The sequence below is a fragment of the Varroa jacobsoni genome, unplaced genomic scaffold, assembly GCF_002532875.2.
Source record: "Varroa jacobsoni isolate VJ856 unplaced genomic scaffold, vjacob_1.0 scaffold_1140, whole genome shotgun sequence".
Classification (NCBI taxonomy): Eukaryota; Metazoa; Arthropoda; class Arachnida; order Mesostigmata; family Varroidae; genus Varroa; species Varroa jacobsoni.
This window is the reverse complement of record NW_019214042.1, coordinates 71,655-88,186: the sequence shown is the minus strand read 5'-3', so window position 1 is coordinate 88,186 and position 16,532 is coordinate 71,655. Positions and strand designations below refer to the sequence as shown.

The 16,532-nt window shown below is 40.8% G+C and overlaps 1 protein-coding gene across 11 annotated transcripts in view; it reads left to right on the top strand.

Annotated features, from left to right (window-relative positions):
* The window catches only part of LOC111267002 (alpha-crystallin B chain), a 35,828-nt gene extending 22,146 nt beyond the window's left edge, over positions 1 to 13,682 (top strand). For 2 of the 11 annotated variants that reach the window (XM_022844933.2, XM_022844932.2), the window contains exons 2-6: positions 5,863 to 5,927; positions 6,551 to 6,771; positions 8,101 to 8,252; positions 9,971 to 10,095; positions 12,229 to 13,682. In XM_022844933.2, coding sequence (XP_022700668.1) covers positions 5,876 to 5,927; positions 6,551 to 6,771; positions 8,101 to 8,252; positions 9,971 to 10,095; positions 12,229 to 12,410 — 732 coding nt within the window. In that variant the 5' untranslated portion in view covers positions 5,863 to 5,875 and the 3' untranslated portion in view covers positions 12,411 to 13,682. Of the gene's footprint in view, positions 1 to 270; positions 560 to 716; positions 736 to 761; positions 1,029 to 5,476; positions 5,928 to 6,550; positions 6,772 to 8,100; positions 8,253 to 9,970; positions 10,539 to 12,228 lie in introns of those variants that run through there. The other 9 variants (XM_022844929.2, XM_022844928.2, XM_086971175.1 and 6 more) reach the window with 9 other exon arrangements.
* Positions 13,683 to 16,532: the final 2,850 nt, after the last annotated feature.

Here is a 16,532-nt window from a genome sequence, read left to right as displayed (position 1 = left end):
TTATTAAACTGCCGTGAGCCATACTTAAGTTTTCTGTGCACATGTAACATGAATATATCTTATTATTTTCAATTCTTCCGTACGCTGTTACACATATCTGTTGTGTAGTCTAAATATGTGTGTATAATGGCGTTTACTTTCTTAGTCTGTATGCTATCGAAGCTCCGCGTATCGTGTCCGATTTGGCCTTCCAAGGCGCCAGCACGGCACATACTGTTGCGCTGCCTGCTTGTCTGTCTGTCAGTAATCTATCCCCGGCATACCCTAATACAACCGCTACGACAATTTCTCGTGGTAAAAGTTAATGCTGCTGCTGTGAGACTACTGCAATAATGCGCGTCTGCAATGATGACGGGCGCAACAGACCGACGACTGCTCGACCGCTGCAAGAAGTAACGCCGCCATTGTCAATATCGCCGTCGACGTTGTTCCAGCGGCCACGCAACGAAACGGGCCTGCCCTATAGCGCAGCGAACACCTGTCATCTTGGCGGGCTGCCTTCCCACTATGTTTTGCTTGCTGAGATGTTTTGTTTCGTAGCTGAAGTGTATACTGTGAGGTGAGGGTGTGATGAATTTCGGCATCGATATCGACTGTATGAAATACGTGCTTCTTGAGGTGTAATTTCATTTGTACATCTGAATTGTTGTATGGGGTAGGGGTTTAGCGGCTTGTAGGCCGAGATACCTGACATGGAATAAAGCAGTCACCAGAAGCGCATCTGCTCACCTCGCAGTACGTAGTTGCGTGTAGCATAGACATCCAGTTATCGATAAGCCGTAGTGTTTGTAACCTGCCTAATTTCCTGTTACTACTGTATGTTTATATGTTGAACAGGCGTCGTCTATTATTGCAACATTTCTATATGGGCCAGTGCATGCAAGCCACAATTATGAAAAAAAGAGTATCGAAAAAGTGTGCCTGTCGTCTCCTGACGCTCCTTGGATTCATTCGTAGGCCAAATCCGCGATGAACCATGAGCGAGCGAGTGTTGCTCACGGTGGCGTCAGCTCGTTCAACAGTTACTGGTAATATTACCTGCGGTAAATTGGTTCCAAGTTGGCTTTGATTGAAGTGCTTGCCACTGTTGACTTAACCCTATAGTGCAGCATTGTCCAGTGTAAACATGAGATTGCCAACTAAAAATACGTATATCGATCTTACCTTTTATTGAACAATAATTGCGGGATGCCGAGTCGCGTGTGAGGTCGTTGAAGTAATAAACCTAATGCAACGACTGTTATATATCTGTGTTTCGGTCATCAGTAGTTCATGCTAAGACAAGACAATATAGCGATGCCGTATTACGCAACAGGCACGATTAAGTGAAAATCTGAAAATTACAAAGTTAGACAGAACTTACAGATAACGGCGCATAATTAGCAACCGTTTGCTGATATTCAGCGAGACCAATACCTCGGCCCAGCCATCAGTCGGAGCGAGGCCTACGACAGGGCGGCTACAATTAGTTAGCATTAAAGCGGACAGCTCAAATGTAACCCAGCAAAATAAACACTTATCTTATTTTAGTATAGTAATTTAATTTGTATTGTTCGCTATATAAAAGTTAATCTACGGTCCTGTCATTCTCCACCTAGCACTGGATTGGGGACAGGACCTTTGACTTGTGGAGCAGCCAATCGAAAATAGCAAAATTTTATCTCGTAGGACTGATTTCATTTGCTATTTTGTTCCACTCCAACCGATAGACGGTAGATACTGGGTTTGTTATTTCGACTAAGAAAGTAATGTGTAGCTTTATAGTGGTTCGATCGCTGTTCTTTCAAAAAATTCTTATTTAAAATTCAAGAAAAAAAAATTGATTGATTGAAAAAATTGAACGGAAAAATGCGCTTGTTACTAATTACGTTTGTATGTTTATATAGGCATCCGTCAGACAATGCTCGTTATAAAATAGCCCTCGAACTGAATTACGGATGATTAAAATCTACTGACAAATCAGATTGGATGAAAGAAATCGATCTATATAGCCGCTTGATGCAGGAGAACCTAATATCATCTATCTAAAATAATAAAAATTTTAAGTTAAAATGTGGCACTTCACAATAGCCTAGTTTGAGTTCAGGACACCCTGCTGCTGTTCGACCTTATCTAACCTATTCTGGTTGGGCTGCTTGCGGTCAAGGCCTAACTTATGACCATTAACGAGAAAATACTTCACTCAAGTTTGCCTGACACCAATGCGGCAATCGAACAAAAAAAACAGTACCAAGTCAATGAGTGAAAACGTTATTTTTATTCGGCGCTCTCCTCAAATCGTCTTCACTAAGGTTTCTATAATCCTGATATATTCGGGAGTACTAGTAAATTCATGGTTCTTCATTTTTCGAATATTTGGCTGCTGTTAGCAGCCTTTGTGCGCATTATGATTGACTGTGGATATGTCCTTTATCTTGGCAACTTATATGAATAGTACAGACTGTCTTCGGATCCAATTGCCGTGCGTGTAGATCGGTACTATGGAGGTATTGAGGCGTTGAGGAACGTCAGTTAGCCAACGTTTAAAGGAGGATACTTCGAAAGCTTCAAACGCTCTAAACACGTATCTGAGGTATCATCATCATATCAAGAGGCATGTAAAGATTATTGTGTAGGTTAGTGCTACTGGCTGACTTCATGAGCGCACGAACAAACATCTAGAGGTACGTGCAAACAAATAGCTGGGCGTGGATGCGTGGAAGTATAGGCCGCAGTCGAAAGGGCACAAAGGCCCCACCTGACGGCAGCCGTTGAGCTAAAGATCGCGTACAGAGAAACCACAAGCGGGTTGCGCTGCTGGCAGAAAAAGATGGACGCTCTGCATCAAGTGAATCACCAATCTTATAAACTACCCAAAATTCAAGTCTGAACTGATCTTTAATTCAACAAACCGGTATCGAAGCTTTCTGTTTACCCTCGTAGAATCTGACGTGAGTTACTATAAAATGCAGTAGAACAAATCTTGCTTTTATGACAAAGAAAGGTTTCCTAACAGTAGCAGATGGATAGATAGTTCTCCGCACGGCAAAGAATCCGACCACACAATGCGCTACTGACGGCGAAATGACTGACGCTGGAAGATTACTTGGTATCGCATTATATCCGATCAAGTAACAGTTAACCAGTCAGCTTTTGACTAACGATGACGTGTATTGATCAGTAGCAACCATAAATAGGTACATGTAGGATATCCTATTAAGGAAAAGAATAGTGTACCTGTTTGCCGGGAATAGGAGTAAGCCAAAAAAAAAAAAAATACAAAGAACATTAATGATGATATGCTGCGCTCAAAAAGACCCCTGTTCTTTCTATAGCCAACGTAACAATCTAACAAATGACTATTTCATGCAATACTAAATTAAATAAAGTAAGACAACTAACTAGCTATTATTTGATGGTCTCCTTGATCGTACTGTAGTCTGTAGGGATGCTGTACTTACAAACGCTCGTCGTCTTAGCACTGGGAGCGCCACTATTGGCATTTCGTCTCAACTTTAAACTGATCTGTTTGCTGTTGTTTGATTATTGAAGTCACAATCTATTGAGGAACTGAAGCTCATGCGAAAGCTGGTTGTAACCTCCCAATTGAAGTTAATCGAATATTCAATACAGTGAATCCTTCTACAATTACGCTCGCCGCCAAAGGATGATACCGTTCTCGGCGTACCACGATTGTAGTACAACTAAATTTAAACTCTAAAAGCAACTGCTTAGTTAATACCCTTCAAAACAAATAGAAGAAACATCAATGCGTCTATCGGTTTTTACGTACCGTAAGCCACCAGACTTTAATGTTCAACAAACCGTAACCCCAATATAAAAATGAGTTTCAGAAATACTAAAGCACTTCGAAATTCTGCTGTCTCGTCATAATTGCTTGCAGAAGCCCCCGAGTGCTAACCACAGACGATGGCGCCGGCAGTTCTAAAACATTGTCAAAAAAAAAGCTTATAAATAGCTTCAAAATAAGCTTAAAAATATTTTCAAATAAAGCTTTTCTCTATAGTTCAAAGGGACGCATGGAAGCATCATGGAATCCCTCGTGGCAGGTGCACATATGTGTGCTTTATTATATACATAATTTGCTTAATTACAACAAGTTAATAAATAGCCGCGACCATCTTAAATAATATCAACTACAACTAATTTCTCTGTCACGCCACGGGTGGGGCAACGCGACGTTAGTTGTAAATGATATTTTAAGTCATTAACTGTTATGCGTTAATTTTTTTCTATAATATTGTGATAAAGTTAGCAGTCAAACCAGTGTGTTTACTGTCTTCGGTACCAATACATAGACTTAGAACACGCTTCCCGGCACTTTAATATAAATATAAAACCGCACTCAATTTGCGACGCAAACGTCATTGCGGTCTCTCGTAGCTTATTGCTATATGCCGCGTCCTACGACCATGGCTTGCCTTAACGGTAACTGAAACACTACTAAAAGGGCTGGTATCGTAAGGAATTGCACAAGCCACATAATCTAAATACTCGTGCTACCACAAGAAGTAGTTTCATCGAAGGACCGGCATGAAGTAAAGCCAAATTGGACAGTTCACGGGGGTAGCGTGACCACGACACAGAGCGGCTTCCTTAATAATATCTAAAAAGGCGAAAGCTATGACGCACCGTAAGCAGAGGGTCGGTGAGAAAAATATGTTTCATCCTAAACAACGCAGCGATATCGAGTTGCAATATAAACGCTACGAAAATAATTACTCTAATTTTCAATAGCAAATCCTAGCGATAAGTGAGACGGACGCGTCTTTTATTGCAAAGTTGGGGGTCTGTAACCGAAGCTTCAGTGTACGACAGCGCAGTTGGTCTAAATGACCGCTGTACATATGCATACTGATGAGGTGCACCTACAGTATCTCTAGACGCCTGGGATCCTAAGAGAAACTAAAGAGAAATGAAAAAAAAAAAAAATAATATCGATCTAAATTAGCTGTTCAACAACAATGCGCACAGATTTAGAAACGGATCCAAGTCTCTGATAAGCGTTACTGAGTCTTCTTTTCCTACGGCTTTCGAAGTTGACGCTTACAAGTCAATATCTCTACTTTACCCAAACGACTATTGTTTGCCTTATTCATAATCGAGCTAATCGTTATCGGAAGATGAAATAGATGTATATTCGTATTGAGCCACGTATTTCCACGAACCCAGGTTAAGACATCTAATTAACGGTTTAGTTGCTCGATGTACGACAGCCAAAGTGGTCGCTTTCACAAAAACATGTTTTTCTACGAAAAAAAAGTCTACGATTTTGTTCTGTTATAATACGAATGAGTGTACATTTTGTCTTCTTTTCCCCCTAGAATATTAGACATTTAATATTTTATATTAGTAAGACTAAGAGGAATACGAATCTTATTAATATATAATCGTAGAATATATTCTAATAAATATATTTGCTATAACAAAATTGGGTATCTCGCGTTAATCCGTGTATCTTCCACTTGCGTTTCAGATGGAACAGCTGGAAATGAAGAGTCCCCGAGTCTGAATTTCCGCACTCCTCTTGAACCCATGCTTCCCCCACAAAACAAATTATATTATCTCCATCTAAATGATATTGTAATGTACCTCACATATATCTAAGGATACCGTAAAATAAAAAAAAGTCACCGCAAGGACCATGCTCCCTCTAAATTGACCATCCCTTCTAAACTCATCCTTATCATAGTCATCCTATGCTGAACGATTTTTACCAGATATGTGTTTCAGCGTTCCTTGAAGTACCGGCCAACGTATATACATGTGTGTGTGTGTGTGTGTGTGTATATACTAACATACAGAGCTTAATGGTAAAAATCTTTTATTATTATATAAGATTACTATAATTATCATGCACAGAAACGGGAACGATATGGCATCCGACCTCAAGTCAAGACTACATTCCAGCTTCCAGGACCTGGGCGGTAAGTTGGAAAATGTTCACTGTTAATTTCCTATTGTTTAGTCAAATAATTTTTTCTACTGGCCTGACAACAACTAGCTAACGAAATCCAAGCTTATTTCTGATTGTTGCGTTTTGTTTTCCAAAAGAGGTCCCAGTGTTTTTCGTTAATTTCGAACCCTCTTATCGTCTGCTCCGGGACAGCATCAAAATCGGATCTGCTAAACAATTTTTCTATAATTATCAGAATGTTAAAAAATTGCTAAAACGTGTTGGAAGCAGTAATTGTTTGCGCAAATACAAAGCGATAGTAGTATTTTTTCGTTTTCAAGAACAGCTCTTTTGATTGAATTTCTGGTATGAACAGAACCATTCGGCCACCAGGCATAAACGGTGATCTTAATAACTTTGTAGTATTTAGATACTGAAATTAATATAGATAGTCTATCAGAGTAATACGTATGATCAATCCAGTCAACCTCACGAGTCGTACCTTGCGAAACTATTTTTTCTTAAATTTATTCTACTATCTATCTTATATGGCTACTTGAAGTATGTATCTCTAAAGATTTCTTAAATCTTTTACCGATCAAGTGCTTACCTAACGTACACTACCTAATTGTCTTGATGGAATCATTTATCCAGGAGGGGTCTCTCCGCCACCTGGCGGTGATTTCTCGCGCGCTAGCGAGTTCCACCGATTTTATGAAAATCGATGTCAAGATGTTCGCCGACGTCTCCTCAACCAGAGTCCATTGGGCAGATTGTCGCCCTTCAGCATGACTTCGTTCAACGACCTCAGTCTCACAGGCGAAAAGTTCTGCGTCAGACTCGACGTTGGACATTACGGACCAGAAGATATTGAGGTACCTTGTAATGTGAAAAAGCGTACTGCGGCAAATATTGCAACTTCGTTTTATCAAAATAGTTCTCGACGAAGTATTAACGCACCTATGACTAATATTATCGTAGTGTAGATTTAGGCTACCTTCCGCTATTTACTAACCTTGAAGATTTACTTTGCATTTAATCGAAGTAAACTTGTTTACCGAAACCCAACCTGCTGTGCTTCGAAAATATTCACACATGGTAATAGTAAGCGCTATACACTGTTTACATATCATTCGAAAACATGAACGGGTCCGTTTCGCCGATAATTAGGCTACCCGTTCACTTAGCATTTAGGCGGATTTTACGTTTCAAAAATAAGATCGATGATAGAACATTCGATACAAGTCTTTCACCACTTCGTAGGTGTGTATATATAGATATATACCTATATATAACTTTTTATAGCTAACTTATTAACTTTCAGAAAAGCCAATTCAATCTAAATATTTCAAGTTGTACCTAAGGCAATTTTGGTAATTCATATAGAATGTATAAGCCTTGATTAACTTCCCTTTGTTTAGAGGTGAGTCGTTCCGACACGCTGGCAGCGCGCCGTGAGTAACTTCTGCGTACCATTCCTACCAAAAGCACAGATTTGTACTCCTCAAACACGGCTCGCAATTGTATGTCCGATCTCCCAGAATTAGAGCTTAATGGCCATGCTGTTAGATGTTTCTGTTGGGAAACATTCAACACAGATGTAATAAACATAACATATCCCTAGTTCTGGTTTAGCCCCATTTAGCCCCCAATTCTGACAGATTCACGACGCAACACTGTATAGCGGTATTTATGCTAATCACAGAAAAAAGACAGCTGAAAGTGAGTTACGGAAAAACTTATCAAGGAAGTTTTCAGCAAAAACCAACTAGTAAAAAATTTCGTATCTCTAATTTAACGCATGAAACTGTAATGCATCTGACGAAATTCTCATGGTTCTTCTAAGTTGAGCTTCGTTGCTTTTTTTTTCCACCAAAGCTGTTCATCACAGTAGCTCCCCTTAGCCCTCTTGCGTCATTTTTACAGGAGTTAGGCAGAGGGCAAATGTAGTTTGACGCGTCTACTTAGGCCATTCGTAGTAAATATTGTTGGAGGACATGCCATTACGTTACAGCAATGTGCGCAAACTTTCTCATCGCGAAAATGGCTTGATACAGCTTAACGCATACCTTATTCAATATAACATTTCTTGAATGTCTACAAGTATAGTTCAATACACCTATGTATAAATATATGCAAGATCTAGACCCGTTTGAATTACATAATTTGTGTGAATCATACATATACTATTTTTATGTATTTAGGTGAAGACCGTCGACCAGCAAGTGGTTGTGAGAGGAAGACACGACGAACGCGCCGACGAAATTGGCACTATTTGTCGCGAATTTACCCGTAGAATTCAGCTTCCCAAAGACATACAACCGGAAAGCGTCAAATGTTCACTAACCTCCGATGGGTGAGTCCTATTATTATTATTATTATTATTTGCCATTGCACTTACGCGTTCGGTCCGAAATAAGGTAGATTATATATATATATATACAATACCGAGGATACACTCATTTATGTTATGCTGTAAGCTGGGACGGCTGTACTATGGAATTATCATGACTAATCTACAATAGTGTGCTATCTTTGGGGGGTGACGAAGTGTTGTACGTCCTGCTGTTTCCATTGATTCACAATGCGCAAGTGTGGATGTCAGCCACCCGCCGGGAAGTTTCATCTATCGAAATAGTTCCTAGTATAGACTAGCCTCTAGCAGCGTTACAAGCGTAAACAATTCTTGAGTACGGCATGCATACGTGATTGAAAATCAGCGCACCACAGTAAGTTGGTGAAGAAAAGCTCTTATTTCTCCTATGCTTAATTTACGTAATGCATATAAAACGTGTATATATATGCTCTTTGCTGTGCGGTTTTATCGATACCAACAGCCTGTCGCAGATATAACTGGTCCCGTTTAGCGCTAAACACATCAGCGTTGATATGAAATAAATCAAAGGCTGGAAATAGCGAAATTTCTCTCGAGTCATGAGAACAGCCTTATTGTGCCATTATGTCTCTTTCAGAGGTATCGTTCATTTACCTTCGTCAAGTTTCAGCCATCGTCAGCCGGCTGGCGTGAAGCTGATGGCGACTGGCTGAAACGATGGTGTCAATTTTATGCCAGTCTATCCCGGTTCTCTCGGTCGTTTGCTATTGAACAGTAGAATGTCATAGAAGAAATTCCGTAGATATAGAAAAGCGGCTAAGATAATGAAGAACGTCACTAGAAGAGAGGCCATCTCTATCCATATGCAACCCTAAATTTGTACAGCTCTAACCATTATCATTGGGCAGGGCTACACATCTACAGACGTAGGGTATCATCGGATCTTATAAGCTGTCCCGACACTTTGTCTGGCTTTGGTCTAAGGAAGCACAAATTAAATAAATAAACAGATTCTCATAAATACACGTCGTGGAAAAATGTTGGGGAACGTTAAAGAAGAAATAATCGATTTAGATAGATATTGTATCTTCTGTTCCGCAAAGCTGGCCATAGTTGCGGGTTTGCATAACAAATACGGCGTAATTTTTACACCGTGACTATACCGTGTAACCTGTGCGAACAATTTTATAATTAATAATAGAATAAGCAAAGAAATGCTGCGAACACAAACAAAGCGATGTATAGTAAATTTTTTTTTCCTTTACAGTGCTTCGTTTCATTAATTACAGGAACCACTTCGTCAAGTGAAACATCAATTACTCATTTGTAACTTAGACTTCACTCAAAACAAAAAAATTTCAAATACGACCTTTCGTCGAGAAAAAAATATCCAACAGAATAGAAAGCGACTGAGTATATTCCTGTTTTTTTTTTTTTTTTTTTAAATAAATGCTATTTATTTGCGGTGTTATTCGATTTTTTATAGTGAACATGTCGTGCAGTCTATACCTGTTAGAAATGGCGCTGTTTTATGACAGCCCAGCTCATTCCTAATTACATATTTCATAGCTAATATACTTCGTGATCAGTAAAAATTTAAGGTAACATATACGTACATATAATCTGAACTTCGAACGAATAGCAAACATCGAATCGATTTCTACTGCAAAAATGATCCAAAGCCAATCGTATCCCAAAATGTGCTCTAATACAGAAAGCGGTCTCTTTTTTTTGTGTAGGTATCTGGTGATCGAGGCGCCGCGCAAGCCCGAGAAGCCACCCGCGAATGAGCGTGTCGTGCCGATCAAGGTGCTTGATACTCCAGTCAATAATAGCGCATCACAAAAGATCAACAACGGGCATGGCAAGTCTAACGGTAACACTGTTAGGTTCAAAGATCCCCCTGCTGAGACCCGTGACATCTGAGCCTTCGTCAACAGCCAACAGCCACTACTACCCGGCTGGATGATTATAATGATTGTGAATGGCGTCGCCTGATGTTTGATGCCGATACCGGCACGCGTTTCCTGGCTGCGCTGTTACATCTGATCGACTGCGATTGTTGAGCGGGGAAGATCGGCTCGCCGGAAAGGTCTGCCTTCGTTAGCTGCCGATCCCGCTAAGGGGCTCGTGTTGAGCCCTCAAAGCCAAGCGCATCTCCACAATAGCTCGCCAGCTGCCCGTCTGTGCCTGCCCCTCCAATCAAGAAACAACCGTTCTGACCAAGCAACATATCAACCACTTACCCGCCGAGGCCACAGTCCAGGCAATATCGCCTAAGCGGTTCGTTGCGGCCCCTACACTCATGTGTGCATCAACACTGATTAAAGTCATGCATGCTGTGTGCGTGTGCGTTTTGAGGGAAAAAAAACGCTGTCTTTTGGCCGTTGATGCCTATTTTCGAGTATTTGTTAATGAGAGACGATTGACAAGGTACTTCCTCTCCATTGTACGGCTGCTGCATACGGCGGGCGGGGGGTGAACGGCCATGATCATTCTGATAATAAGCCGAATTTGAGTATGGAAAAAGGATGATGTTTGGTAAAAAGAAAAATACAAATTAACTCTAAAATGCAAACTAAAGCTATATGGCGGCAATAGAGATTATATGGCTATATGTTCTATTACTGCCGTACAAATAAATATTCAAACGTCGTTAGAGAGTAGCTTATTTTTGTACAAATTTACTTTGTTGGAGATGACATTGATGTCAATTGCGTGTCAAGACCGTTCCGGCAAAGAAAGGGCTTAGATACAAGTTCTCAGTCGATTGATATGCCTTACCAGGACTTTGCATCGAAGTACTAGGTGAACGCTTCAAACAGCAAAAGTGTACATGCTTCTTCTGTATCTCGAAAAGACCTTCATCTGTTGAGTGCTTCTTGTTATTAATCGGCCTTTTAGAGGCCTTTTTCTCGACGAAACGCTGATGGATATAAACCTTATCTGTATCTTTGTTCGATTTCAAGCCTTCAAGTTTGATGCACAATTCACTGCATCGATTAAGCTAGAAAACGTATAGTTTGCGGTATAACTTCAACAGGAAGCTGTTTTAGAGGTTAAAGAAACCGGTTTGCCTCAGCATCTGGTTATGGAATATTAAACAGGATGTGTTGAATTAATAAACGTACATGGCTTCGACTCGTAAAGCACCCTCCGCCGCCTGATAGGTATATTGGAACAGCAAAATAAAGCTAGGTCTTGGATCTTTTTTGCCTTTGTCTGTATGATACTTACTCTGTCCTCCTTGTAACACTTCCCTGTATTTGTCGTGTTACACTTTTGACAAGCATAACAAAACACGAATGAAACTTATTTCTAATTTTTGGGGTCTGCATAAAATGACATGGTAGATGGCACTGAAAGATGTGACGCCGAGATACACCAAAAATTAACTATGTATATATGTATGCTATGCCAGCTATTAACTGCATGAGTAAGGTCAGTCAAGTTCGTCCAGTTAACAAGTGTTTTCCGCTTCTTCGGAGTAAACGATGGGGTCACTTAGTTTGTCTGGATGTATGACCTGAAGAACTTATTGAGCAATGGGCTTAACACTACAGATAACTGAAGGCGAAGATGCACGGCAATCTAAGTGAGGGCGCTAGATTAAGGGATTGAAGCGTTGATTACAGATCTGCTAGTTATATATCTCTCACTGACGTACACGCGGCAGAAATATACGAGCGTAATGCACGCGCCTCGATCAAAACGTGTGTATTTTAAGGGAGTTCTAAATAGCGTGCCATAACGATCTTTTCTAGCGTACCGCGTCCGCTCGAAAGTGCCACTGTTTCGTAGCACTCGTTCTGCTTCGATTCATTCAAGCATGAGAGCAACAAACGATAGCAAAGCGTATTGTGCATTGCGCCTATGTGTGTATACTTGTGCATCTTTTCAATGACGACAGTGTTCCGAAAGCCACAGGTTTGATACCTAACTATTTCTACTGTGACATCCAACGCGTGTCGTTCATGTTCAACCTTTGCCTTTTCAGGAGCTCGGTGCACCAGCCCATCCCGACATCACTGCACCTCAGCTGCCAGTAATCCAATACCACAGATGAGTTCATCAAATATATCACAGCAGACGACTCAGAGCAACGGGACGACGACTACAACAGCGACCCTCCGTTCGAGTACAATGACCAAAGTAACCGCAGGAGCTTCCGATTTATGAGCTCAGATGCACAATCCTCTCGACCGTCGATGATCAAGCACCCACTCCGAACATGTCAGTTGATTCCCGTTCGGAAAACGAGGACTTACACGAGTATGATCGGAAAATATCTTCCGGGCATCTTTATGATCAGGATACGTTCAGCACGAGCATGCAATGATTTCAAAGGACCATGTCAACTACTACTAACTATGAAAATATTGATAGCTATAACAGCTGATCGTCGCACGTTCATGATGATACGTGGAAAAATACAATTGGCTAACATTTACTCGACGTAGAGCGGCATGCGAGAAAAGTAACTTTGATATTATATTGATATTCGTATACCATACACTAGATCTATCTATAGATGTAGTCTATTTTACGGTGTAAGTTATTTAGGATTCTTGATTGGTAAGACATTCGAGTACCATCATCTTGGTATGAAACGACTACATTCATATAATAGTTACTAAGTTCCGCAAGTAACTGTTAACGATAACTGCTGCACTTGGCTAAGTACGGTCTTTGTGCCTTGAGCGAAGAAGACAGCTGGCCCGATATTCCACCTTGCTGCTAATTTTCAGTCTATTTTAGAACGCCACTATTCTAGACCTCCCGTGTTATTGGGCATTTTAATCCATCTACATATATATATGTATATTACATCGATTCAATTATTTCCAATAGTATCGTTGGCAGGCACCGAGGGCTCAGGGTGCTCACTGGTGAAAATTTGACCAGGTTCACTTCTGGCGAACGGTAAACAACGGATAACACTGTTTACCAGACGACTGTCAGCTATTCCGTAAAGCTGAAACGTCGAAAGCTGTTTTCAGACCCAGACTATCATTTGCTATTTATCTAACCCAATTTAAACAAACACACTTAGATCTCCCCCACGAAATCTGTGTGTCCAGCGCCGCAAAGTATATGGAGTGTTTGATTATGAGACGAAGATATATACTGAAATTTGTTTTAAAGCCGAAGAACATATTACAGTGGTAAGGTTGGCGATAATTTATTTTTGTTAACTTAAATAAATCAACAAGGGAGCATTAAGTCTAATTGTTCGATAGTTTTTCAATTTCGGAATGCTCAGGAAAGCCGTATGTAGACGCGCTATGCGGCTAAAACGTTTGTTGACCGCGCAGATCATAAAAAACCATCAAATGATATAAGAAAATAGGGAGTTATAGGTCTTAACTGCTAGATGGTAAGTGCAAACAGTTTATAGTCGAAACAGAATAATCTCGAAATAAACAATAAGTTTACAAACGATCAAAATAAGCAATGTCTTACTTGATGTTTTTGCATTTACAATGTATCTTTGCATCTAGAAAAGCAGAACGTTAGGTTTTATTCTAGCCTATGTTGAATTAATAGTTAGAAATGCACGTCACTCATCTTTCATAAACGTATAGGAAATGGAATCAATAGGGTTGATTGATACTTGATGGGATGCGCAGCTAACACAGCATCACCCTCGGAAAACTCTAATGAAGTACTTAGAAGTAAGTATTCGATAGCGTTTACTGATTTGGCGCCTTTAAAAGGTCTGCTCGCCAATAAAATTATCCGCCGAATTGTCTTTCAACACATCCAACCAGTCATGGGCATGCTTGCTACAAGATGGATTTTGTACGTATTCGCTGGCTGCCGTATAATTGGTGGTACGCTTCATTTTGTCGTGCGGCGTATCTTTCTTTCTTGTATCCTCATTCCGGTCCTCTCTAGAGCTCGGTGCGTTTATCTTCTCGTTGTGATGTATCGACCAGTTAATGAACTCTACGAACACGTGTCGGGCACGATGCCATTGTCGACTTCAAAGCCGACTAGCTAGAGGCCGTCGGGACATCTTGCACTAATCTGCCGCGATAAAAATCCCCCAACCCTGACGTCCATGTTGGAAATATGTATGGTAACAGGAACTGCTCGTCTTGTTTAGAATGACCAGAACAGACAGAATAGAACCGAACAGACCTTTTCTCAGTGGCTGATTAGTAAATCCATTGTAGGTCGAGCAGGAACAGGCGAACTTCTACGGTTGTCTGCAAATACGTATATACATGCTTTAATCCAAATTCCTCTGGTGGGAAAATAGTAGCCATTAGGTACCGAACCTGTGCCCTTGGATGATCCTGATGACAATTTGGAAACATCCTTGACTTTGGTTTTTTATAGAAGTACGAACTGTAATTTCTCTAAACCGCAACGTACGATATGGCAGCTACATGCAGGACACGGTGCTGTGCGATGCCGCCAGAAGACAACATTCTTTCTACACCCGTAGTGTGAGAAGGTCCCATTACAACTGAGCCTGCCACAGTGAACTCATGAAAATCCGGACAATCAAAATCCCTTATATAGGCTTTACTCAATATTATGCTGGAATCATTATATTATCTCAAATCTAATGCGAAACAAAAGAGGCTAGCAAATAGAAAATTCAAAGGTATCATTCAGGTTTACTTACCGCAAGTAAATAAATAACCGCATTCGTATCTACGATAGCGCAGATTCTTACTTCCAGAAGCTGATAGATCCCTTTTGTACTGTTCAATCAACAGAAGACGGGTTTATATTATGAGAATAGTCTGTGGATGCCTGTTTACGAATGGATTTATTTAACAAATAGATTTAAAATTATAGTCATAAATTACATTCTTAATCCATGCTGGTCCTCCACTGACTGAGCTCGAGCAACAGAACGCAGGCCAGCATTAGGTATTATCTAGATATGGTCGTATCATGCCAATGAATGCAGTACATGTTGAATTGTTTACCACTAGAATACGAAATGGAGTAGGTTTGATGAAATTAAAAATTTAATTCAAAATTAAGTAGATCAATAAAGGCTTCCGCCTGATTTCTACATTGTATTCCTATAACTACCTGTTCTTCGCTATCCGACGCTAATTTCCTACCTAATATGTACCGCGTTTATGTAAATCAATGGTGCGGAAGGGGGGCGTGGCTGGAGATGAGTGAAAAATAGAAAAGGCGCGCGTAAAAGCGGATTGACGCGCTCTTCAAAATTTAAACCTGGTGACAGTCCGTCTGAGCTCTCTTCAGGCGGACCAACGGCTGGCAGTCATTGATGACAGTAGCAGCAGTAGCTTGCAGCATAGGTATTGCCGATCTAAAATGCTGTGACGGCTGTTATGCGGAGCCCTGAATATGTTGGCGCTGAAACCTTTGTTGTTTGGAGGCTTTCCTTGTTGGAGCACGGAGCGAAAGGAGGCCCAGCCTGCTCGCCCTGGCCTCGTTAAGCGGGCCTTCCTCTCTAGACGGAACGAGCAGTGTTAGGGAGTGAACGTGGCTCCGATGTAGTAAGTTGTATAGATTGTCGACTAGACAGAACGTCGATTCAAGAGCACCAATCGACGCCGTCGACAGCTGACGACACGCAGTGCCCACCACACGCGTAAAGGCAAAGAAGCCGCCTCAACAGCATCAGCCTAGCAAAAGCCAATTACTACACGACTGAGGACCGTCCCAGTGATAATCAACGAACTTGACGACGACGACGACGAGGACTAGAAGGGTGCATTGAATATAGTGCACAATAGTTGACGTAAAGGACAGAAGCCGAATGATCCATTGGCAAAACATACAAAGTCGCCGAGAGTCGAGTGAAGTGGCTAACAAAAAAGGTGTCTTATCATTTCTATCGTAAACACCGGGCAAAATAGCCCAAAGAGAATAGACTTGTATGAGATTTTCGAGCGAGTGGAAGCAGTAACTTTGTAGCTAAATAATAGTACAGAACGATAGTGGTGCTACTATTGCTAACACGGTTGTAAGTGAAGCTTCTACTTTATCATAACTAGTTCACTCTGTTTGGTCGATTGAAGCTTTTTGGAGTTGCTCTATTGAACCTCAATAGAAAGCAGACAAGTGCGCGCTTTCGTAACGTATAGCTGCTTAGGCTACACATTAAATGGAGTAAAAGTAGAGCGCCAGCTAGATGAGTCGTGTCTCGTTTTTATAAACATCCTATCTTGTATGTGTGGTTGTGCCGACACCTCAAGGCTATTGAACACCGAAAACAATAGTAAATAACCCCTAAAGACAAAGACGAGAAGGAAATGACAGAAAAGTAAGTGACCGACGTTTCAACATGGTACATATATAGCC